The 24211-nt window shown below is 41.9% G+C and overlaps 2 protein-coding genes across 3 annotated transcripts; both read left to right on the top strand.

Moving 5' to 3' along the window:
* Nucleotides 1-913: 913 nt before the first annotated feature.
* Nucleotides 914-13020, top strand: oxsr1a (oxidative stress responsive kinase 1a). The gene is made up of 18 exons (XM_080837525.1): nucleotides 914-1117; nucleotides 2271-2383; nucleotides 4116-4224; nucleotides 5547-5688; nucleotides 6420-6475; nucleotides 6917-7026; nucleotides 8096-8197; nucleotides 8316-8449; nucleotides 8780-8828; nucleotides 9632-9697; nucleotides 10150-10272; nucleotides 10451-10486; nucleotides 10591-10710; nucleotides 10914-10987; nucleotides 11216-11268; nucleotides 11388-11456; nucleotides 11566-11630; nucleotides 11792-13020. The coding sequence occupies exons 1-18, from the start codon at nucleotides 1048-1050 to the stop codon at nucleotides 11864-11866; spliced, it is 1566 nt and encodes a 521-aa protein (XP_080693651.1). The 5' UTR covers nucleotides 914-1047; the 3' UTR covers nucleotides 11867-13020.
* A 1974-nt stretch (nucleotides 13021-14994) lies between these two features.
* On the top strand, nucleotides 14995-22467 carry slc22a13a (solute carrier family 22 member 13a). 2 transcript variants are annotated; one of them, XM_080836390.1, is made up of 11 exons: nucleotides 14995-15050; nucleotides 17033-17442; nucleotides 17775-17878; nucleotides 18137-18291; nucleotides 18733-18901; nucleotides 18989-19109; nucleotides 19641-19735; nucleotides 20011-20225; nucleotides 20678-20786; nucleotides 20972-21178; nucleotides 22066-22467. In XM_080836390.1, exons 2-11 carry the CDS (start codon nucleotides 17068-17070, stop codon nucleotides 22142-22144), a joined length of 1629 nt encoding a protein of 542 aa, XP_080692516.1. In that variant the 5' UTR covers nucleotides 14995-15050; nucleotides 17033-17067; the 3' UTR covers nucleotides 22145-22467. The 2 variants fall into 2 exon arrangements, with proteins under 2 accessions (XP_080692516.1, XP_080692515.1); XM_080836389.1 differs by having other exon boundaries at nucleotides 18733-19109.
* Nucleotides 22468-24211: the final 1744 nt, after the last annotated feature.

Genomic DNA, 24211 nt, shown 5'->3' with positions numbered 1-24211 from the left:
CTCACAATATTTTGAAAACTTAAAACAAATGTCTATTGAAACAGTGTTTCAGTAGCCTACCAGTTTTAACAAATTGAAGGCTAGGACAACATTGAAGACTGAAATATTTCATGCAGAAATTTACTGTAGCCCAGGACCTATTGTTTTATGACAAGCTTGTTCATTTTACCAAGTTAAATTCTTGAGAAGTGGAAAATGCAGGCCTCTCAAATACCTAATCACGAACATCTAACATCAGTTTAAACCTTTCCCCTGGTCTGGACCACATAGCATCAACATGTCTGTCTGCTAGTTTGCTACAGTGTATCTGTTTGAATGAAACGAGATGACATTTCTGTGCAGACAAATTATATAAGAGCGCAGAGAGTAGACAGGCTAATAGTGCCGACCCAGCTCAGACTTAACTCTCACAATTTACAGCCAGACCGGTGCAAAATACCAGACGGGATATAGCCACGTATTGAATTTAAATGAAAATGTTATTGTTAATAACATCACAGCAAGAGCTAAAACGGTAAACTAGAACGTGAACAGACACCATACCAGACATCATCCACAACGTCATCATCATCTGACGTGGTGGCGCCCGACGAAATCGAACGTGACCCTCTTTCTGTGGACATCAGAAAACGCCATTTTTATCGTGGCTGAATGTTTTCTGTATACTTGATTGATGGTTGAAGTGCAAGATTACATGCACTTGATGTCTTACTTAAACCATATATATATATTTTCAAATTCAAATGTATTCAGATTGCCCAGTTTGTGTATAGCAAATAGCAAATCTCTAGCCACGTTTGCCTCATTCAAGATGGCGTAGTAGATCATCATATGTCTGTCACATCCACTGACGTGAAAGGCGGGGAATACAGCGCTGGTGGCAAAGTTTGGGTTGACAGGGGGCCGTGGAATACTGAAGCTAAGTCAAGGCGAAGTACTATCCTGGATACCATTGCAGAAATAGGTGTTTTCTTTAAGGAAACTGTTGTTATCCAACAGCTTACTTACACTCAACACAGCAAGTGAAATCTACCACTGTCTGCTGTCATGTCGGAGGACCCGAGCCCCCAAAGTTGGTCTATCGACAGGGATGATTATGTGCTTCATGAGGTTATCGGTAGGTATGGCTGGTTAACAGCAGCTAAGTTAACTTCGCTCCTTGACTCGCTAGGTTGGTTTGGTGCTTTCTCATTTTTGAAAAAAGAATAGTTATTCCGCCATGGCTTTTATATATGCCCGAAATCTTCGATTCATATTCCGTGTCCTGGAATCCACCGGCTCGCTAAGTTAGCTTGCTAGCGGTTAGGATGCAAGCTAGCTACAGACCAGCTGGGTTACGTAGCGATGAAAGAAGTTCAGCAGATAGCAAGCTAACAGGGGTAGCTACTGTTTTTACTATATTTATATCAGAGTTTACCCTGTGTAATGTCAATGTCTCTGATTTTCCGCAGCAGTGGTGATTTATCACGAATGTAGATAGCCAGGATTAGATTGTTGACGGCAGAAAACGTTGGCCATCACACATTATGTATCTTTGCAAACCTTAGCTAGCGGGCATAGTTAGCATAGTCATCGAAAAGCTAAACGAACCAGCTGGCTAGTCGGCTACCTAGCTAAGACATTATAGCTTGTAAGTTGGAGTATGTCAAGCCAATTGGCACCGACCTCAAACTAAGACCCAGTTCTCTTGAGATAAGGTATCTGCCATTGTTGCACTCGATCTGTTGAACTGGACGAGTCACACTAATGTTTTGTTTATAGCTCCAAATCAAGTTAAGCTCGTTCACCTAATTTACCTATGGCTATCCAGCTAACGGATTGTTTCCTGCACGTTTACTTGATGTGCATATTCTCACAAAAGCTGTCCAGCATTAGCTATTGATATTGCATATTAGCATGGTCATCATTTGAGGGAAGAAAATGTTAATAGAAGTGCAATGCTCTAAGTAATTAGGTTAGCCGGCATTGTGTGCACATTTTAAAAGACACATAAGGCAGCTGAAACTTGATCTACATAACTAGGCTGTGTTACAATTAATGTAGTTCAATAACATGTCTTGATGCGCCACTGCATTGTGCCAAGAAAGAAAGAAAGAAAGAAAGAAAAAGATTGTTTGACTGTTTGACTGTAGACATTCTGAACTGTACTCTCCAGTCTTGAGAAACGTCCCCATAAATTCTCTGTTTAACGATCTCTGTACGTGTGACGTCTCACATCTGCTGTTACAATGTGTGTGGACATCTTGTAATATGTGTCTGGTTTGTTGCAGGAAGTGGTGCCACAGCTGTGGTCCAGGCTGCATACTGTACGCCAAGGAAGGAGAAGGTAGCCATCAAACGCATTAACCTGGAAAAATGCCAGACCAGCATGGACGAGCTCTTGGTAATGGCATTTCACTGTCTTATTGTTCAGTGGTCAATCACATGTTGACTTGGCTTAGAATGATAAAGGATTCAGGGCCCTATAGGCTAGGGGCACGAAACACTCGGTGTGGGCTGTTTGTTTCCTGTTTAGCCAGGTGTATTTGAACCTGCCGCTATTCTGAATGTAATTAGCGTCTACACGGACCTGGTTGGGTGTTGCACCTAGTGAATCAGCGTTACGATAAAGAAGGACGTGTAGACACTAATTACATTCAGAATAGCGGCAGGTTCAAATACACCTGGTTAAACAGGAAACAAACAGCCCACACTGAGTATTTCGTGCACCTAGCCTATACTAGTGGAGAGAAAGAGACCTACACATGTCACGTCTAAAATTGTTGTCTCACACATGGTCTTATTCAGGGCGAATGTAGTTCAACACTGGACCATGTTGGTTATGTAAGAGCAGCCCTGGAATGGCCCTAGCCTGTCACCTCAATGAGGGCTCTTTTTTGCCAAATGATGGGTTCATGATGTAATATGGTGCAGTTGCCAGTCCTTAGTCGGCATGTCTCTGCCTGATCAGATGAGAACAGACCAGCAGCCAATCTTAGTGTCACTTTGTGGACTATGCATGAGTGTGAGGTATGTTCAGGTATGTAATAGTTAAGGCTTTTATTGTTTTGGTTTTTAATGTACATTACGTTTTTGTAGAGCATACACTTAAAACATGTTGTTGTATGTTTTGTTTTTAATGTTTATTTTTGTTTTGTTTTAAATCCTACTTTTAAGCAAACATCCTTACTTTATCCATTTTGTAAACACATCCAGTTTCAAACACTCATCACCAGTACCAGTCTGGTCAAAGTCAGAAGTTTCTCGTCATTACTGTGATGGGTAGCACTGCGTTGCATTGGGTTGCATTACTTGCAGAGATTATTCTCCTGCGTTATTACCCAGGTGAGAAGGTAGAAGTTATACAACAGGTGACTCAGCAGAGATTCACAGCCTTGGTGGCTTCCTCCTTAATTAGGCTAAACATTCAAAGGTTACTTTGCAACCTGTCAAAAGTGCGCAATTCTTTGCATATACAGAGCTGCTTGAGAATTTGACTCAGGTTAAATACAAATATTAAATATTATAAGTATTCACATTCAGGACTGAAAATCTATCTACTCTACCTTTCTGAGAAACTTGTTCTATATTTGGTCTTTGTGTGAGGCCTCTTGACAGAACAGAGAAAGAAGTAGCCAGTCTAATTTTTGTTAATAAGTGTCGCTAAGGCAGTGGCAGATTGATAACCACTTTCTGTGGACACAGCTAGTGTCCTTCAGTCTCTCTTGCACTTAAAAGCACATGTTGCTGAAGAGCATGGTACAGATCTGCACTCTGCTGTGCAGACTTTGCTGGTGATTCCATGGCCTGTTGGAATCTTCTGTAGTGGTCTCTAGAGTGAAGATCTTGAGTGCGAGATGAGCTGAAACATTTGGCTGTAACACAAACGGCTGTATTTTGAGCGTAGAAACATGCTGGCTGTATTGGTTTGCTTATATTATTAGTTTGAAAGGCAGAGATCTAATTCACAGATAAACCGCTATTTTGAGATAATTAAAGATTATTTAAGTTTAAATAAATTAATAACAAATTAACAAAGGCTAACCCTAATTAAGTTATTCATGGTAAAGTCTGACTTGTCTGTCTCTGTAAAGTACATGTTTAAAGCCTCTTTCCCCCATCTCTACCTCCTGCAGAAGGAGATCCAGGCTATGAGCCAGTGCCACCATCCCAACATCGTGTCCTACTACACCTCCTTTGTGGTCAGGGATGAGCTGTGGCTGGTGATGAAGCTGCTCAGTGGAGGTAAGAGGCTGCCTCCTCCTCCTCCTCTTCTCATGTTGGGCTGGGTGAATAATAACATATAATTGTCAGATTTTATTGGCACACACTACACACTGCAACCCACACGTGCATATATGGAGGCGACACAGGACACACACACACACACTGTCTGAGGTCGCTGTGAATTTATTCTCTGCATTTTCCTATCCTGGACCGTCCTTCCTCCAGGACCCCCCAGGAGCAATGGGCAGCTTTAAAGCGCCTGGGAAAGGAGGCCTTTGCCATGTGTACACACCAGCATCACTGTTATCTTGAGTGCGCTCCTCAGTTTGGAGTGTAAAGGAGGTGGGATTCTGTAAGAAGAAAACAGTCTTGTCCATGAATCAGAGCAGGTCTAGGTCAAGCCTCAGCACACAGCAGCAGCAGCAGCATGAGACGCTTCTTTCACTCAGTGCTATTAGCAGTCTGTAACAGTGTAGGTGAGGGGGGCTGTGCGATATTATGGTATGTGTGCAAATGTATAAAACTGAGTTGTTCAGAAAAGTCTTGGGTTGCTTGGACTGCATTCTATAGATACGTTTTTAATCTCTTGAACACAGCTTGGATCACACTGTCAGTGTTTAAAAAAACAACAACAACAACAAAAAAATCTTTAGCTAGGCGTTATTCTGTCAAGTTTACACTTCAGTTTAGGAGAAAAACTCATTTTTTTTAATAAAAATCACAGATCCCTATGGATTTTTCACCCCGTGGCATGCTGGCTCTTTGCCTGGAATTCAGCTTTTGCCAGTGCTTCAAGTAAAGACCTTTCCCTCCAGCTCTGGCCTGTGGGCTGCAGGTTTCCTCTCAGATCTAAGTGCTTTGGCATCTCTTGATAGATTGGAATGACAGCTGTGTGTTTGCTCGTGCATGTGTGTACACCAGTGGTGTGTGTATGATTGCACATCCGTGTGTGTGTGTGTGTGTGTGTGTGTGTGTGTGTGTGTGTGTGTGTGTGTGTGTGTGTGTGTGTGTGACATACATTTCATGGAGGCTCTTGTTGAGTGGTAATCCTTTAAGGGAATCAAGGCTCAAGTTCCCCCAGACTGGGTCATGTGTGTCTCTTTATCACAGCCACTGTGTCCTCAAATGTCTGTCAGATTTCAGTGGCTTAACTCTGCCAATCCCCATCAGGAGTTTGTTCCTCTTCGCGAACACTGCTTTAGATGTAGCACCTTGCAAATGGTCAGCGTTACTCTCTTCTGGTGCATCTTGGGTATGGCAGCCATGTTTGTCAGCATTGCTGCAGGGAGGTGACTGAGGATGGCTCCTGTGGGGTTCACAGTCCTGATCTTCTCCCACAGGGTCAGTGCTTGACTTCATCAAGTACATCATATCACGAGGGGAGCACAAGTCGGGCGTGATTGATGAGGTCAGTATCGCGACTATCCTCAAAGAGGTCTTGGAGGGACTGGACTACCTGCACAGGAACGGGCAAATTCACAGGTACCAGTTTTTAAACACATTTTTTGAAAAAAATAAAAAATGCTATTAATCAAGACTTTTTCATGCAGTTGAAGAGTCTCACGAGGACTTCAGAATGTCATGTTCATAAAAGCACCAGGAAATTCTGTAAAGGTGCAGGCCTTGGTGCAGTGCTCCTGAAGCAACATAGTTGAACATAGTTGAACATAGTTTAGGGCTCCGACCAAACTGCTTTTCTTCCCGGACTGTGAGTTGTTCTGAGCGCACTCACGGAACGGACTGCTAGAATAGAGTTCAACAAAAAGTGTATTGGAATATGATTGTAGACTTTACCTTTGTAAACCATGTAGTCATAAAATCCTGCTGTCCATAATGAACACTCTATGTTGTGAGAGTTTAAATATTTAATGTAAATCGCTTAATAATTTATAAGAATTGTATTATGCAACTCCATTATCCACTGTGAAATCTTTACTGGCAAAGTCGTGTTGTCCCACGGAAGGCCTGGATGTGCTGCATATTTATCTTATAAGTGTTGTCATATATGCGGCAAGGACGGAAACCTATTATGCCTATTTTAGCCATGACCTGCAAGGGGCTGGCATTATCTACAATAATCCTGTTACTTGGTGTTTGAATTCTTTTGAGAGGGCATGAATTGTTTTTGCTTAGAGATCTAAAGTTGGACACTGAAGTGTGACATGTGGCTGTTGCTGAAAATGTTGCTTATGTCTATACTGTTGTTTCTGCAGGGATGTCAAGGCTGGAAATATCCTCCTCGGGGAAGATGGATCAGTGCAAATTGCAGGTCCGTTTTCCTGGGTTCCTGCCTGTCATTAATGGGAGCAATACTAATTAAAAGCAAACCATGTTATTTCTCTGTCCTTTTATTTGTGGGCTTATCTTGAACCGCTGGTATTGCTGACAGTGGGGGTTAGTGGCCGGCATGTTGTAATTACACTGTACAGATTTATTGAAGTATGAAAACTGCTTGGATGGAGTGCACAAGTGAGCGTTTTCTTCTTTTTTTCTGAGGCAGTTCTTCTTTTGTCCATGAAGCCTGTGTGGTTGTTAAGGGTTCATGTCGACCATATTGGCTACAGTTGCTGTTTGGTAGTTGAACTGTGTATGGGTTTTCTGTTCCTTGTTGAGTGAGCTGCGTTGTGCTCACTGTGTTGGACTTCCTGACCTCCAACAGCCCTATTTGTAGCCTTCTCTCTGTTCATCCTCTTCACTTTCCCATCGTCAGACTTTGGAGTGAGTGCCTTTCTAGCGACGGGTGGTGACATGACTCGGAACAAAGTCAGGAAGACGTTTGTCGGGACACCGTGCTGGATGGCGCCGGAGGTGATGGAGCAGGTGAGTTTCTCTTGTGCGATCAGGTGTCTGAGCTTCATTCTTTACCTCAGCCTTGGCCTGTTATGCTTCACATACAGGCTGAACTGGCCGCACAGCCTGAAGCCAGATTTGATAAGATTATGGGTGACTAAATTAAATGTTAATTGTAGTAAAACCAACTAGAGAAAATCTTCGTGGCCTATGTACATGTTTTCAGCAGCTTTGTAAGGTGTTGGAAGGAAGGCAGTGTGAGACTGAAGGGCTCACCAGACTCCGGTGAATCCTTTGATCTGTTCCGCAAATGGCAGGCAATTAGGAAGCGGGCATCTTCTTTCAAGAGAGTCTGCAGTCTAAGTGCACTTTCAGTAATGCTGTTAAAAGGCCTCAGTGGATGTTTATATATAACATTCCTATCAGACACCGCCATGCCTTTTTAAACAGCAGTCGTCTTTGTTTTAGTTTTGAGCAGAGCCTGTCCTTCACAATATGAGCTCATATGACTATTAAAAGTTAGTGTTTGGAGAAATGCATGACTTTGTGAATCCACTCTAACACAGCTTAAAAAAGGTCCTTTACCTTTGTATCAGCTATTGCCCCCCTTAGATCCGGTTGTGAGGGTAACCAAGATTCAGCCAAGTATTGTGATCGTGAAATCAGTCTTTTATTTTATTTTCAAAGTGCCTTGAACGTATTGATAAACTACTAGTGCACCGAAATGAATTGCTTTCATAGATTTCTTATAATTCATAATTTGTTAAAGTAAATTCAGAGTGGTTAGTGGTTCTGAATGTTTGTAAGTAAACATTTTATTTTATCTTTATTTCTTCATCACTTATTATATAATAATCTTAACAAATCGTTGTCCAAAAATCTGGAATATAACCATGTTTCTTCTGATCAACCATTGTTCTATGATCTGTGATTCTGATCCAAAGCAGACTGTGCTCTGCAGGAAGATCTCCTCTAGCCCCCAGGCCTTGACCCAAGTCGAGTATTCTTAACTTAACTTCAAAATACGTGCAAAACAGCAGGTCAATGAGTTAAGACGTGTAAGTGGTGCGGTGTGATGACCTTTGCCTGTTGTCTGTAGGTGAGGGGTTATGACTTCAAGGCTGACCTCTGGAGCTTTGGGATCACGGCCATTGAGTTGGCCACAGGTGCTGCACCTTATCACAAGTACCCTCCTATGAAGGTGAGTGGACTGACCGTTTCACTCTGTACACGTCTTCCACACCAAGGCCCTCTGTGTCCTCTGTGCATGGCGGTTAAGGTTGAATCACCAGGCTTCCTTCTGGATGTGCTTTTGGCAGGTGCTCATGCTGACACTCCAGAACGAACCGCCGTTCCTGGAGACGGGCGTCACCGACAAGGAGACGACGAAGAAGTATGGCAAGTCTTTCCGCAAGATGCTCTCGCTGTGCCTACAGAAGGATCCGGAGAAGAGGTGAGTGCCATGGCTGGTAAGCTAAAAGCTACCTGCAGGTGCAACAGGAAGAGAAAAAAGGCTCCCGTGCTGGATGTTGAGCTTCCTGAGAAATAGTGGTGCAGATATCCTGAGCTGAGACCGCACTCAGTCTCTTTCCCAGCCCTCTAAATACACAAGCATTAGAATTAGATTGTGTGGTTAGCTAAGCTTACGTTGATGTGTAACAGTGTGAATTAGGTGTTGGTTGATAATTCATGCAGATTATTGCTAGGGAATGCAGCACAGGCCTCTGTCCAGCCTCCAGACTCCAAAGTGCCCTAACCTTTGTCTTCTGAATGTTCTCCTTAGGCCCACCGCCGCTGAGCTGTTGAAGCACAAATTCTTCACAAAAGCAAAGGTGAGTGTCTGCTCAGTCAGGCACTTAATGTGTTCACACAGACTTAGTGAGCGTGTGTGTGTGTGTGTGTGTGTGTGTGTGTGTGTGTGTGTGTGTGTGTGTGTGTGTGTGTGTGTGTGTGTGTGTGTGTGTGTGTGTGCATGTTTGTGGATGTGTGCCTGCAGTTGTGCAAGGGGAAAAGAGAGAAATTAAATTACTAGATTTCTCACTTAGTTGCCTTTTTGACCCATGCGTCCCCCTCCGCATCCCTTGGCAACTGAAAACATGGAGGCCTCTAGGACCCTGCCACTGTAACTGTACCAGTCAGTCTGAAGGATTAGCTGCCTCATAGGGTTGCTCCTTTCATGAGGATGCGCTTTTGTTCTTTTGTTACACACACACACACACACACACACACACACACAAACAGACCACACCGTGCTGACTCCACCAGTCAGCTGCAACCAGAGCCTGAGCACCTGTTGATAAGTGCTGGTCTTTTCTTATCATCAGTGTGTGTGTAGGTGTGTAGGTGTGTGTGTGTGTGTGTGTGTGTAGGTGTGTAGGTGTGTAGGTGTGTGTGTGTGTGTGTAGGTGTGTAGGTGTGTGTGTGTGTGTGTTGCTTAGCGGCAGAGTGGCCTTCCCCACACAGCCCTTTAGAGGGCAGTGTTGAATGTGGCAAGGCCCCGCTGATAGAGTGTGTTCTAAAGGGAGGTTGGGATTGGTGCTCAGCTGTTCAGTTCAGGCCATTACAGGCAATATGTGTATTTCATTAAATAGAGACTGACTTAGAACCGTGTTCTGGTAAACTTGTGTCCCTGCAGAATCATGAATATCTACAAGAGAAGCTGTTGCATCGGGCGCCGACAATAGCAGACAGATCCAAGAAGGTAAGAACAGACTGATGTGGGTTATTTATCATACCAGACTTAAAGCAGCACAATGGAGGAATTGCTAATCGCTAATGAGATGCTAGAGGCTAAACCTAGTGAGCCGGTTGAAATTTGCTTACTTTGACACTATGACAAACTAGTGAGTGAACAACTTTCCTAACACAGTCAAACATCAAGCAAGTGCAAAGCAAGACAAAACAAAACAGCAAATAAGTTACTTACTAGTCCGGCAGAGAATAGTACTGTAGAAACTTACATAGCAAAGTAATATGCCTATGGACCCTGGTATGGCAATTATAGCGTCATTGTAGCACCCCAATTCTAAAGCTGTTATTTTAAGGTAAAATTGCCAATCGTAACCCTAACCTTAAAGTACAATTGCTACATAGTGTTACTTTAATATGCAAAACTGACTGAAGTGACGTGTGTGTGTGTGTGTGTGTGTGTAGGTGCGGAGAGTTCCTGGCTCCAGTGGGAGGCTCCATAAGACTGAGGATGGCGAATGGGAGTGGAGTGATGATGAGCTGGATATGGAGAGTGAAGAGGGCAAGGCAGCAGTCGCTGCTCTACGGGTAAGAAGAAGCGTTCACACACACACACACACACACACACACACACACACACACACACACACACACACACACACACACTCTCAGACATATTTTAAATGGGTAACATATGCCCTTTGACCATATACATTTCTGTCTCCTAGTTATTATTGACTTTCTGACTTGTGTCTGTGTTTCCCAGTCGCCCAGATTGAAAGAAGAGTTTTTAAGCACAGAGGTAGGTCATGTGGACGTATGGACATGTTTTTAGGTATCAATGAATACAAATAAATAAAAATAATACAGCTACTAGGACTAAAAGGAATTCTCCTTGTGGACCAGATCTTACTGCCGGAGCAGTCAGCCGGGCTCCAGGCGGGGGCCTCTGTGCAGGCCAATGTGTCCCAGAGCCAGCTGGGGGGAGAGCTCACCTCTGCCACGATAACAGCCTTCAGCTCTCAGGTTAGCCCGCCGATACAACCCCCCCCCCCCCTATTCAACCCAAACAACACACAACACACCCAAACAAACAAACATCATGGTCATGGTGACACCTCTCCGGCAGCAGGAAGTTCTGGTTCATTGATGTTCTCCCTCTCTCTCTCTCTCTCTCTCTCTCTCTCTCTCTCTCTCTCGTATCCTCTCTGTGTGCTGTGAATCCCCAGGCCGCAGCCGCAGCAGGAGCAGGAGCAGCCCCTGGTACGGTGCAGCAGGCCATTAGCTTGGTGCTGAGGTTAAGGTAGGTCACCTCACAGTTGCATAACAGCACACCTTTCGAGGCTGTAATAGCTCTTCCAGAGCAGTAATTAAGATAGAAGACAGAAGACGTATTTTGTCAAAAGGGCAAGTCATGCTTGTACGGTAATTGGCCCTTGGTTCATCATGTTAAGGTGCAATAGCCTTAAACAGCAGTATTGTTTTATTGGAAAGTTATGGTGGGCTCATAATGACTTCTATGTCCCCTCAGAAATCTGAAGAAGGAACTCAACGACATCCGCTTTGAATTCATGCCAGGAAGAGGTACGATGCGGCCTTTTTTTTCTTTCACATATTTGTACATGGTGTGGGTTGCGCTGACCGTGCAAACGTCTAGCATTGTGATGGCGAATATTCAGCTTGAGCCCAATGTTCCCCTTCAGACACACCGGATGGGGTCTCCCAGGAGCTGGTCACTGCCGGCCTGGTGGATGGGAAAGACTTGGTCGTCGGTGAGTTGCGTTCAAGCAGACCTCCATTGCGTTACTGCTCAATGTGTTACCCGCATTAACACTCTCATTTTGTGGGTTGACCCTAATTGACTGTCCTGCTTCTGTACAGTTGCTGCAAATTTGCAGAAGATTGTTGATGACCCTCAAAACAACAAAAATGTCACTTTCAAGCTGGTAGGTCGTGCTTGTGATTGGTAATGATCGTGTGTTTTTATGTATAATACAATAACATACAAAAAAATTCTGAAGTGAATATAGCAAAAATGTATCAGTTAACATGGATCCTCCTACTGGATAAACAACGACGCTTTTCTTTCCTTTCTTCCTTTTCAAAGGCATCCAGTGGTGAAGACTTTGAATTTCCGGATGACGTTAAACTCATGGGATTCGCCCAGCTGAGTATTAGTTAAGAATAACAACACTAGCAGCCTGACGACAGAGCTGCACGGAGGCGCATAGTATTTACAGACATTGGCCGAAAGAAAACCACTACTGCCAAAGAGGAGAAAGTGTCCCGTCAGCACATAGGATTCCGAGCCCTTGTCAAGCTTGAGAGAGAAAGACTGCAGTGAAGTGCAGACCTTCACAGGAAGTGCACTTGAATCGTTTACAGTGTTGATAGAACTTAGAAAAAGGCGCAACCATCGACATCCATGCACTCCACAAAATCTAAATGTTCAGTTTCTGGTGTTTCTTGTTTTTAAAGAGGAAGGAAAAAAGAAAAAGAGCAGACGAGAGACAGAAAAAAGAAAAACACACACTTGCACAATCTTGACCTATTCCCTATAATGTCCCGTGTTAATAAGAATGCCTTACTTTCAACAGTACTACTGATTCTAAGATGTCAGGGTGTTTGCTTGTTGTCATGTAGAGTGGCGTGAGTGTGGTTTCATTTGTTGATGTTAGTTGTGGTTTATTTGCACATGGCCCTTGTACATCCTCACGTGAGCATAGAGAACACCTGGACCCCTGTGGTGAGAGTCATTTGGGGAAATGCGTGGTGATGAACTTATAATGTGAGCACTTTGACACACTCATTTGCAACACAGCTTGAAGAGATAGTTCCCCCCCCCCCTCGTTAATATTCATTGATGTTCTCACCTGGAGAGTCCAGTGTATAGAGCGCACACACTCGCCTCTCCACATCTACACACACACACACACACACACACACACACACACTCCACTGTTTTTTGAGTTGGCCTCTATTTGCATGATCCAATAACAGGTACTGCATGAATGGATATGGTACCGGAGTTAGGGGATTATTGGATGGTGACTAGCACCTCTTGGCAGCATACTCACAGGAATCCAGGAACACTGTAGCCCTTATTACTATGGATAGAGTGAAGAACAGGAGATTGTACTGTACAAATATGGGCAGTTTAGTGCAATTAAAAGTAATTATTGTAACTGTATCTACATTTTTCAGGCTCTAAATGTCTATATTAAAATTGAAATTTGATCCCCGATACCTCTAACAGTCCATCATGAAAATCTGGCGTTGAATTGGTTTAAAAAAACTAAAAAATACCTCATTTCAGTTTCGTTGGCATGTTGTTGCTTCCCCCCCCACCCCCCTTTTTTTCTTTTAAGCTAAATCGGAATTTGATGGCAGCTCACCTGATTTGTTTTCCTTGAGTGTCTAGCGCTTGTTTTCTGGCTATTTCCGTTTCCATCGGTCTTGCGGTTTTGTGACTCAAGCACCGGGCCACATGCGATAAGAGCCTGTCACTGAGAGTAAGTGGAGCTGACTCAGGCCTGTGTTTCTTGAAAACATTGTGAATCCACCATGGTCATTTCGATGTGGCGTTAAAAATGATAACATTCCTATTATTTAATGGTGTTCATTGCACCACAAACCTTTTTTTAAGAACTAGTTCAAATCTCTGCCGGGGAAATGTTCTGCTTTTTTCGTTAACCCTCTCACGCTCACGCTCACTCCACTCGACACAGGTTAGGGCTGTTGTGATGGCTTCCCATTGTCTCTTTTTACCTGATAGTGTTATGTTAATGTCTGTGTTGGTGTTTGTGCTACGTTCACGAGACATAACATTCACGAGATGGACCAGAACCTTTTACTAGTCCCGCCGTGACCGGTGTTGAACTTGGGCAACCTCTAGTGCACTCAAGTTAATGTTGAAGTCCACTGGTCCACTTGAACTCCAGTGCTGTCTTGTGTACGTTGGGCAATTTTAAGACCGTTGTAAGGTTAAATGTGTAGTTACTGAAGCAAACACGCTGTCACTCACGTGTGGGATTTGTATGTGAAAACGACTGTTTGGAATTATTAAACTTACTTTATATATATATAGATATATGTATGTATGTGTGTGTGTGTGTGTGTGTATATGTATATATATATATATATATATATATATATATATATATATATATATATATATATATATATATATATATATATATTGTGTGTGTGTGTGTGTATATAGTAGACAATATTAGCCTATGAATGTGGCAAACCGCTGCTGAGTACTTGATTGATAACTATGCTAGTATGTAATGTAAATAATGACATTTGGTGTTGATTTGTGTTTTTATACATAAATATTCAAATTTGTTGAGTTTCACAGTTGGCCTTTGTTATCAGTGGCAGTGGATGTGGATGGAAAAGTAAACTGTCTTAGGTATTTTTTTTAATCATTTTTCTTTTTTTAAACTTGCCCTTGGTCATTCACTTGATGTTGATTGGGTTTAATTCAATATAAAAGCCAAGTCCACTAATTTATTTTGGATCTTGAAAATGAGCAATTGAAGAAAGCCAAGACCTACTTCTTCCTTAGTACCATGAATGGTTCATTATATTTGGAAATTGTGCTTTTTGCGCCTTACTGTAGTAGAGCACTTAAGATGAGAACTAAAATGATTGCACCTTATCTTCCAGCTACTTACATTTAGTAAATAACATTTCCCCAGTAAGACTGAATTGGCAATCTAGTCATTCAAAGGATGAAGTAAGATTAATTATTTGTAAAATATCTCAATGGCAGTATATATTTTGCATATATTTTGGGGAACTCTTCCAGGTTACTGAACAATAACTACCCATTTTGCATATGAAAATACTTGATGATCAATTTTTATTGCCAAATCAAGTTAGTTTCCACTATCCATATCACACATACTGCATTTCATTTTTATTTGGTCTTTTTCTGAATATTCTGTTTAAATGTCCAGTCATGCTACCATTAATTATATGGAAGAATTGTATAATTAGAACATGTACTTAATGTAAACACCCATAACCTCTACAACCATCTGTTAAAAATGTTCCCTAACAGTAGTTGGTGAAGTATCTGGCTGTGAACATGTGATGGTACTGTCCTTGAGCCATGGCAGTGTCTTGATTTTCTTTTTTCTTGCCTGAAGTCCGGTGACATTAACATGATGTTCCCATGGGAGCCAATGGTGTCGGGGTAGCTGGCAAACATCTTGTAGTTATGTGCTTGACTTTAAGGGAGTGACGACACAGTTCTCTCAGATCCAACTTGATAGAGATAGGCTACACCCACATAGTCAAGTTTTAGAAAGCCAGTACGTCGGCCCTAAATATTCGTGGGAAATGCACCATTGTCTGTGAGTAATACATTTTGGGAGTGGAGGTGGTAGCCACAGATTTTTTTTTTTTTTTTTTCCTGTGACCTATCTGGGTATTCGGGGCAATATTATAAAGGGGTAAGATAGGAGTCAGCAAGCATACCTTACATTCATTTTCAGAAGCTGGTTGCTCAGAAATAGCTCTTGCATCAAAACAGCCACTAGTTGTACTCTGGACTGAACCAACTCTTCTCCATTGGTGTTCTCATTTAGTAATGTCCTTGTTTATTCTTGGTTGTATTTCAGAGCTGTCAGAAATAAGACGTTTATTAAAGATAAGAAGTCAAATGGTCTAACCCCAAATGTGTCAAGGACAATGGTAGAATACTGTAATATGCATTTAGTTTCACTTCACTTTGTGGTCCTTCTTTTGGTTGGTGGTTTTTAATGCATGTTCATTTAATTATTTTTAATAATATTCAATAAAGAATGAACTTCCAAAGTTGTTGCTCTTCATGCTGTGTTTGCTGGGAGCTCCCAGAGATGTCAGTTCTTAATTTAGATCATGCTGTGTCAGGTTTCAGATGTCTACATCTCCCACAGACTTTGGAATATCTTGTGATCTTTTCGTCAATGTTATATAATGTTATGTAAACTGCAGAGTTTTAAACCTTTACAGCCCATCAGATTTGAGGGTTGATGGTGTTAAACAAGGTCCAGGAGGGTCACCAGGGTGACGCAGTTGGAAAGAACTACTTTCCAGACCAACCACAGAGCTGGATGTGGGTGTGTCTTTCTGTACTTTTCTGAAATACAATATTAGACTAATCCCAATAAGGATGTGCAGTAACTCTAAGAGCTAAGATAAACACATGCTAAACAATTATAAGGGTATGAACATACCTGGCTGCTCAGGTGATGGCTACACAAAAACTGTAAGAGTCAGTGGCTACAGAATGCTCAAGATTCTTTTTGCTATGTCCCCTTAAATGCCCAGTTCAGTTTCATAAATAGGGTAATCAATATTAATATTCAGGGTTCGCATACTTCTTAGATATCTATTGAGGCTAATCTATTCCACTGCAGGACCACTTCACCACTCGCACTGAGACCTTTCAAATGAAACCAAACATGACAAATATGCCATCTCACAGTCATCATACTTGATACCTTTAGTACCAATTTTCCTGCCCATAAAAAGTACCCATAACAGAGGGGTAGAGATAAGAAGGTCTGGAGGTGTGTTGAATAATGCCAACTCAATGTGACAAGGCAATTCTAGAATGTTCTTAAAGGCATGTTATGTAAACAATTCACCCACACAGTTACTGCAGAGTAATTGAAACTAAAAGTCCCATCTGTGTCTCTGCTTGAAACGTAGAGCCTTACACCGTTACGTAGTTTGTACCATGGTTTAAATTGCCCTTTATGGTGACCATAAAGGTTGAGATTCATGGGGCTGAACGACTAGCAGATCAATGTGTGAGAAAATAAATAGCATCTGAAACAAAAGGGCTCTGTGTTGCACTTTTAGGATACTAAACCTGTACTTAAAAAAATAAGATCTTGTACTTTTGGATTCATAATTAACTGGACAAATGGTTATTTCAATAATTTCATCTCTTAAGCAAATTCAGTTTTAAAGTTGTTATCATTTTGTATCACATGTATGTTGTCAATTTTGTACCGCATAGTTCGAACTACTTTTTCGAAGTGCCTTTAATTAACCAAACTTAATTTCTGTCTAGGGTAGCTTTGCTTCAGTTCAACTTCTTTCAGTGTGAAGTAGTTGTTAGCTTGTGAAGTTACCCTTTCAAAGGAGCTCCCTCAACACTGTAATATTTCCCCCCAACATATTCTTCCATGGTTGCCAGTCATGGTCTGGATTACTGTTAGCAACTGCATTGTAGGTGAAATGAATGTCGTGCCAGACTCAAACTGTGCATGGTTGGGATGCTACCGCTGGCGCCACAGCTCCCCCTACAATTGTGAAGTTAACCATTAATTCACATCGTTTAAAGGTGATTCTCCAGCAGAGTCGTTTGCTGGCATCACCATGGCAGACTTCGGGGAGATTCTAGAGGCTGTTGGAGAGTTCGGTCTCTTCCAAAAACTCCTCCTAATTGGGCTGTGCTTCCCAAACACCCTGCTTCCATTTCACCTCACAAGTCTGATCTTTAATCAAGGCAATGGAGGACAGCGCTGTGACACTGACTGGATTTTAGCAGCGGGCCCCAACTTGACTTTGGAGGAGCAGCTGAATCTGACGATACCCCGGCACCAGGATGGCTCCTTCAGCACCTGTCACATGTTTGTCCCGGTGGACTGGGACTTGTCGGCCATTAGAGGGAATGGCCTTAATGATACCACAACCTGCATTAATGGATATGTGCATGACTTCTCTGTCTACAATACCTCCATAGTCTCTGATGTAAGTTCCAGATAATGTGTGTCCTGTCTGTGCTTAGCTCTTATCTCCAAACAACTGTAGAAGTGTCCTTGAAATTACACTTTTTGATACGATGAAACACCTGTAAATACCACATTGCACCTGCCACTTTTCTAGTTTATTTGAGATATTTACCTATTTAGTAGAATGACCAATATATGGCCAGAAATGCACGCTAATAAATGCATATATGTGTGTAAACAAATATCTATATACGTATGTTGATGGTGTATATCATTGCCAGCAGTGTATACTGTAGTTCTTACACAGGCATTTCACAAGGATGAGATTTTAATCATTGTTTTGTTTCACAGTTTGATCTAGTCTGTGATAAGGCAAATTTAGTTGGCCTGGCACAGACAGTGTTCATGGCTGGTATTCTGGTTGGGTCCCTCTTGTTCGGACCCTTCGCTGAATCGTGAGTGCCAAGTAACTATTGTAACTTCACAGTTTAGTAGGGCAACAGCTGTACAGTAAGCTTAGGTAATGCCCTCAGGATATAAAGAACAAAACAGTCTAAAGGAATGTGACTTAAGTAAAGCTTGATATTAGAGGTGATGAAGAAAAACATAATTTGCTTGCAATATGTTTTAAATAATGAAGCTAAAACACTGACATTGTACGTGTGTTGATAAGTCCTATGTCAAAGCCTAATTTGAGCTCCTGTCTGTTTCAGGATTGGTCGACAGCGGGCCACTCAGATACCCATCGCTATCATGGCCATTTTCACTTTTGTGACCGGCCTATCTCCCAATTTCTATTTCTACATGGCATCTCAGTTCATTGTAGGAGTTTCCTATGGAGGATTCCGTGTTAACTGCATTGTGTTAGGTAACGGATCACCATGGAAGTCAACAGGAGTCTTGTAGTGTAATGCAGTGACCTTTGACACCTGGGGACAGGAACTATGATCTATGGTCTATGGTGACTGAAAACACCTGGTTGTGCTTAGCTTGCACATCACAGAACCAGAGGTGAAGGTGTGACAGTGTGTCTAGTGATGTAAGAGTAATTGTTTAGCATTGACAGAACAGTTATGTAACTCGGTTGCACATCAACATCATGTCATCACTTGGTGATACTATGCCCTACTGTGGTAAAATGTTAACATTACCAAACATTAATCTAATGTCTGCCCTCAACTTAGACTCATTGGAGATCAATCTTGATTTTAGAGGTAGCTGTGGTAAATGTAATTGTTGACACACTGTACTCATCTCTCAGTAATACTGGAGGACTGTAACTGACAAAACCTCTACCATTGCTTCACAGCCACGGAATGGATTGGGAAGACCAGGCGTGCCTATGCTTCCTGTTTAACACAAATACTGGGGGGTATCGGCCAGTGCATTCAAGCTGGTATTGTGTACTTCATTCGGGACTGGAAAATTGCCCAGTTTATCATGGGATCACCTATTGTTTTTGTGGCTCTTTATATATGGTATGCATGTATACATTTCTGTCTGACATCTCACATCTATTTTATGATATTGTTTTCTCTAAACAGACATTTCATTTTTTTTGACAGGTTCATCCCTGAATCTGCCAGGTGGTTGTTGGATCGAGGGAAAACTGAGCAGGCCAGAAAGCTGATTCTTAAGGCAGCTGCCCTCAACAAACGCACAGTTCCTGACAGACTGTTAGAGAAGGTACACCTGAGTAGTCACATTGAGGAAAAGTCCAAGGCAACACAACTAAAAAATCGATATATTGCTGTAAATAGATAGATAGATAAGTACTTTATTAATCCCGTGGGGAAATTCTGGCCCCTCAGCTACAAATCCCATCAGCTACAAATAAGTGTATAGCCACAGCTTCAAAACCTGTTCATGTTTTTTGCTGGTCAAACACTAGATACATGTAGAGCAACACAAAAAGCATAAATACAATGAAAAGCGATTTAAAGCCAATACTGTGCGTAGATTCCCTTTGAATGAGGACCCAATCAATTTGCTTTAAACACTCCTGTTTTACAGTCTTCCATATAGTGTCTTTAAATGTGTGCATGTATTGAATACTTGCACTAAATCTAAAAGTGTACACTGTTATTAAAGAAATGAGAAACCACTGATCAGTAACATAGGTATAGGTCTCTTTTGCACTGTACAACACCCACACAAATAAACCAGGATGTCGTCTGAGCACTGGGATGGGACTAAAAGTCAGTTTTTCTCCTGTAGCTCAAAGAGGAGAAGAAAGTGGAAAGAGGTGGCATAAGAGCGCTCTTAGCCTCGCCAGTGCTGAGGAAATATTTCTTTAGCATTGTGTTTGGATGGTAAGTGTCCTCTCCGGTCAGAGGGGATGGTTGATCTTTAGGAGTGGTCCATTCAATGTGATGGTATATCATGAGCATAAATGAAGGCATCTATCAATATATAGATGTATTAATGTTTTGTTTTCCAGAAAAAAAGTGCATTTTAGCTTTTGTAACATATGTTGTAAAGTGGTTATGCACATGGGTGAAGCTATAATAAATGGACCTATTGACAAGACCGATTGTAATGCTGTTTCGACATTCATGTTCAACTTCATACGCTCTTCCTAACACAGGTCTGCATTAAACCTGGCATACTACTGCCTGTCGCTGAACGTCGGGAAGTATGGCCTTAACATATTTCTCACTCAGTTCATTTTTGGGGCAACAGAGGTGCCTGCCCACATCCTCTGCATATGGCTGCTGGAGGCTGCCGGGAGAAAAGCCTCTCTCATCTCCACCCTCCTGCTGGGAGGCTTCATCTGCCTGCTCACACTTGCTGTTCCACAAGGTAGGGTTGATTGATTGATTGATTGATTGATTGATTGATTGATTTAATTGATTGAAAGTCTTTAATGTCCCCAAGGGGCAATTTGATTTACATGGGTTCAATGCAGAGAGGGTCCGAGAGGTCCAGGCCATAAGGTTTTTTTGTGATACCTTTGAATTACTCCAGTTATGTGTGATCCTGTGAAGATGCGGAGACTTGCAACCGAACCAGACTTTAATTTCTGTACATTTTCTAAACTTTCTTCTAATCTAGTTGAGGGTCTCTTGTTTGGGATTATTGTGTCTGCATATCTCTACTTTTAATTTGGTTTGCAAGAAACTGCTTAGGCTATGAGGGTTAGCTTGCTAGCAGTTCTTCCACCCACCACTGGTGACGCCTCATGGCCTTGCCAGCTTGTGACTGTCTCATGGTCTGATGGTCTGTCCTCATGTTTTCACGTGACTTCTTTTCAGGTGGGGCTATTGCTGTTACTGCCCTTGCTACAGCGGGGAGGTTTTTCATGAATTGGGCGGGGACCGTGTGCAATATTTATGTCCAAGAGCTTTTCCCCACCTCCATCAGGTGTGTTGTGTTCTTCACTGCTTCTACTGAGTCTCTGCAATTGACAGAACTTAGGTTATATCAGTGATATTCTGATTGACATTCTTAGGCTCGTTCATACTCGTTCTTGTTCCACGACTTATTTTGTCTCGCTAATTTCCTGGAATTCTCTCCTCTCTTCTCTCTCTCTTTTTCCCATTTTTCAGACAAACTGCCACAGGGCTGGGTGCCACAGCCACACGGGTGGCTGGCATGCTGGCTCCTGTAGTGAACCTGCTGGAGGTCTACCACTGGACCCTCCCCACGCTGGTGTACAGCAGCCTGGCTCTGACGGGAGGGGCCCTGGGCTTCCTGCTGCCCGAAACCAGACGCACGGAGCTGCCCGACTCCACAGAGGAGGCAGAGGGGAACAGGTGAGGAGGGCGGTGGTGTCTAAGGGAGGCTAGAGTCCTCCACAGAGGGGAACAGGTGAGGAGGGTGGTAGTGTCTAAGGGAGGCTAGAGTCCTCCACAGAGGGGAACAGGTGAGGAGGGCGGTAGTGTCTAAGGGAGGCTAGAGTCCACGCAGTGGCAGAGAGGTAGAGGGGTATGAAGGGGACAGTGAGGGGCAGGAGTATGCGGGGTGGGCAGTAGAGTGAGTGTGGTATGGAGTAGGTGAGGGTATGAATGAGTGAGTGTGTGAGTGTGGCATGGAGTAGGTGAGGGTATGAATGAGTGAGTGTGTGAGTGTGGCATGGAGTAGGTGAGGGTATGAATGAGTGAGTGTGGTATGGAGTAGGTGAGGGTATGAATGTGTGAGTGTGGTATGGGGAAGGTGAGGGTATGAATGAGTGAGTGTGCGAGTGTGGTATGGAGTAGGTGAGGGTATGACTGAGTGAGTGTGTGAGTGTGGTATGGAGAAGGTGAGGGTATGAATGAGTGAGTGTGGTATGGAGAAGGTGAGGGTATGAATGAGTGAGTGTGGTATGGAGAAGGTGAGGGTATGAATGTGTGAGTGTGGTATGGAGTAGGTGTGGGTATGAATGATTGGACCGGCTGGATTAGGCAGATGCCCTACCCTATATAGCTTGGTTCAGCTGAAGGTTAAAGCAATATTTGAAATAAATATTAAAAAAAAAAAATCTAACCCAATGGACTGTGATGGTATAGCCCAAAGTAAGGAAGTTCTCTCTCTTTCTGTCTCTCTCCGCATGCATGTGTGGGCAGGGTGTGAGGTTTACGTTTCATAGATGTTGGCATGTTACTCATAAGCCCTAACTAAACAGGGTTAAGTCACTGTACTTCTGCATTTCTGTTCACAGGAACATAAAAGTTATGAAGACGATAGAAGCTCCAAGCATGCTGGATGATTGCAAAACCTGCATAGCAACAAAACTTTGATTTTTGTTTTTTCCCAAGTAAACATCCACAGTTGCTGAATTGATTTATTGAAAAAAAGTGCCTTTTATTTAAACTGTTCCTATTACATTTGCACATTTTGTTTACATTAACTACGCCTGTATTATCAATGTTTTGTTTTTGGAAGGTGCTTTTTACAAGATGTAATAAAGAATTCTTTAGATGAAAATAAAATCTGATTTCAAAGACGATTAAAGGAAACTAGACAAAGATGCAATGTTGCAAAGTATTGTCATTGTATTTTGTAAGTTACTTAGTACAGATCAAAGCACACCATTTCATCTTGTTTGTGTGTGTTTGGCAAATGAGCAATATCTCAGCCTTGTTCACATTAACTCAAAAGGTCATCCATCCAGTTACTGACAGTACCATCTTTCTTAGTGTATGTTGCATCCATAGTGATGGGTTTCAGAAGTCCATCCACTAAATCAGTTGTTGTTTGGGAAGATAATGACACAGCAGTATTTCACACCTTTACCGGCCTGAACCAGTCTTTCAGACAGACCTCTTGGGCTTATCTGCAGCTTTCTTTTCTAAAGGTTATGACCAAATTACATAACTATGTGCAGGCTTCACTGGACAGTCAGTAAAGCATTAACAGACTGAAGCAATCGGAATGGATTGTGCATGTGCCTCCTGTTTGACACTGCTATGGGAGAGAGTTGCTCAGTGCATCTAAGATGGCGTGTATTTTGATCTAGGACTGGAGGGTTTGTGTCAATGATGTATTTCTCTCTGACATCTCACATTCATTTTATGACAATGTCTGCTGCTCTTTAAAAGGACTTTCCCCATTGTATTTCTTTAATCCCTGAATCTGACAGAAAATGTATGAGGCCAGAAAACAGTTTGACAGAGTGTTAAAATGTTACATAGGAGTATTCTTTCAGTGGTTGAGTCACACTGAGGGAATGTTCAAGGAAACCCAATCCAAACTATAGATACAGCTTTATCTCTGTAGCGACAGATACATCTATCTACAACGCCAGTAGAACAACACAGAAAGTATGAATACAATGATTTTTTTTTTATGTATGTAGTGTGTGTATTATGATGCAAGACTTCAGCAATTTGCCTCCAGATCTTTCATAAATTGTCTTTATTGTTTGCATGCATTATACAGGCTACTCGTACTGTGCCTAGTATAAGTCTGTTATTACAGAAATACAAAATCAGTCTGTGTTTACAAAAGTATATGCAGAATTAGCACAGGTGTTAGCCTTTTGCACAATAGTACAAACCACCCAAGAAGAAGCACCTGCAGCTTGAGCGCCACCTGCTGGAGGATTCTTAAACCATCATAAACACTAAACATGCTCTTTTGCATTGGTAAATACAAATTTAATTGATTCTTCAAATTCTTGTGAAAAAGTGCCATTTATTTTACACATTCATCACATTCACACTTTTTTGTTTCCATAATCTCTGTCTGTATTATCAGTGTTCTGTATATTATAAGGTGTTTTTCAACAAAATGTAATCAGAAATTCTAATAGGTCTATTTGGACTATTAAAAGAATTTTATTACATGCACTTCAAGTTGTTGAATTATTTGCTGTAATATATTTTCTGTTAATTATTTTGGTTACATGTTCTGATTTATTGTCCTGTACATAAGATGTCTTGTTAAAGAATAAAACAATACATTGATCCAAGAGTAATGTGTTTTAAAAAATCATCCAAGAATAACATGTTTTTGAAAATAATCATCCACTGTGAAAATATATTACTCATTACTAGTAGTTTTTTTTTATAACAAATCTGAAAATCCGATCTCAAAATGATAGAAAACTACACCATGGTCTAAAGGTAAACAGTGTTTCCTTCTTACTCAGTACAGAAGAAAGCACACCAAGTCAAACAAAACAAAAGACAGGTTTTATCTTGTTCTTGCATGTTTGGTAAATTAATGATATTTCACCCTCGTTCACATTAACTCAACAAGTCATCCATCCAGCTACTGGCAGTTTCACCTTCCTTAGTTTCTTTGGAGTCCACAGTGACGGGATTCAGAAATCCATCCACTAAATCAGTTGATGTTTGGAAAAT

This window comes from Sprattus sprattus (assembly GCF_963457725.1).
Source record: "Sprattus sprattus genome assembly, chromosome: 4".
In the NCBI taxonomy this organism is placed as follows: Eukaryota; Metazoa; Chordata; class Actinopteri; order Clupeiformes; family Clupeidae; genus Sprattus; species Sprattus sprattus.
The sequence above is the reverse complement of the archived record's forward strand: the minus strand, read 5'-3'. Positions and strand labels throughout refer to the sequence as shown.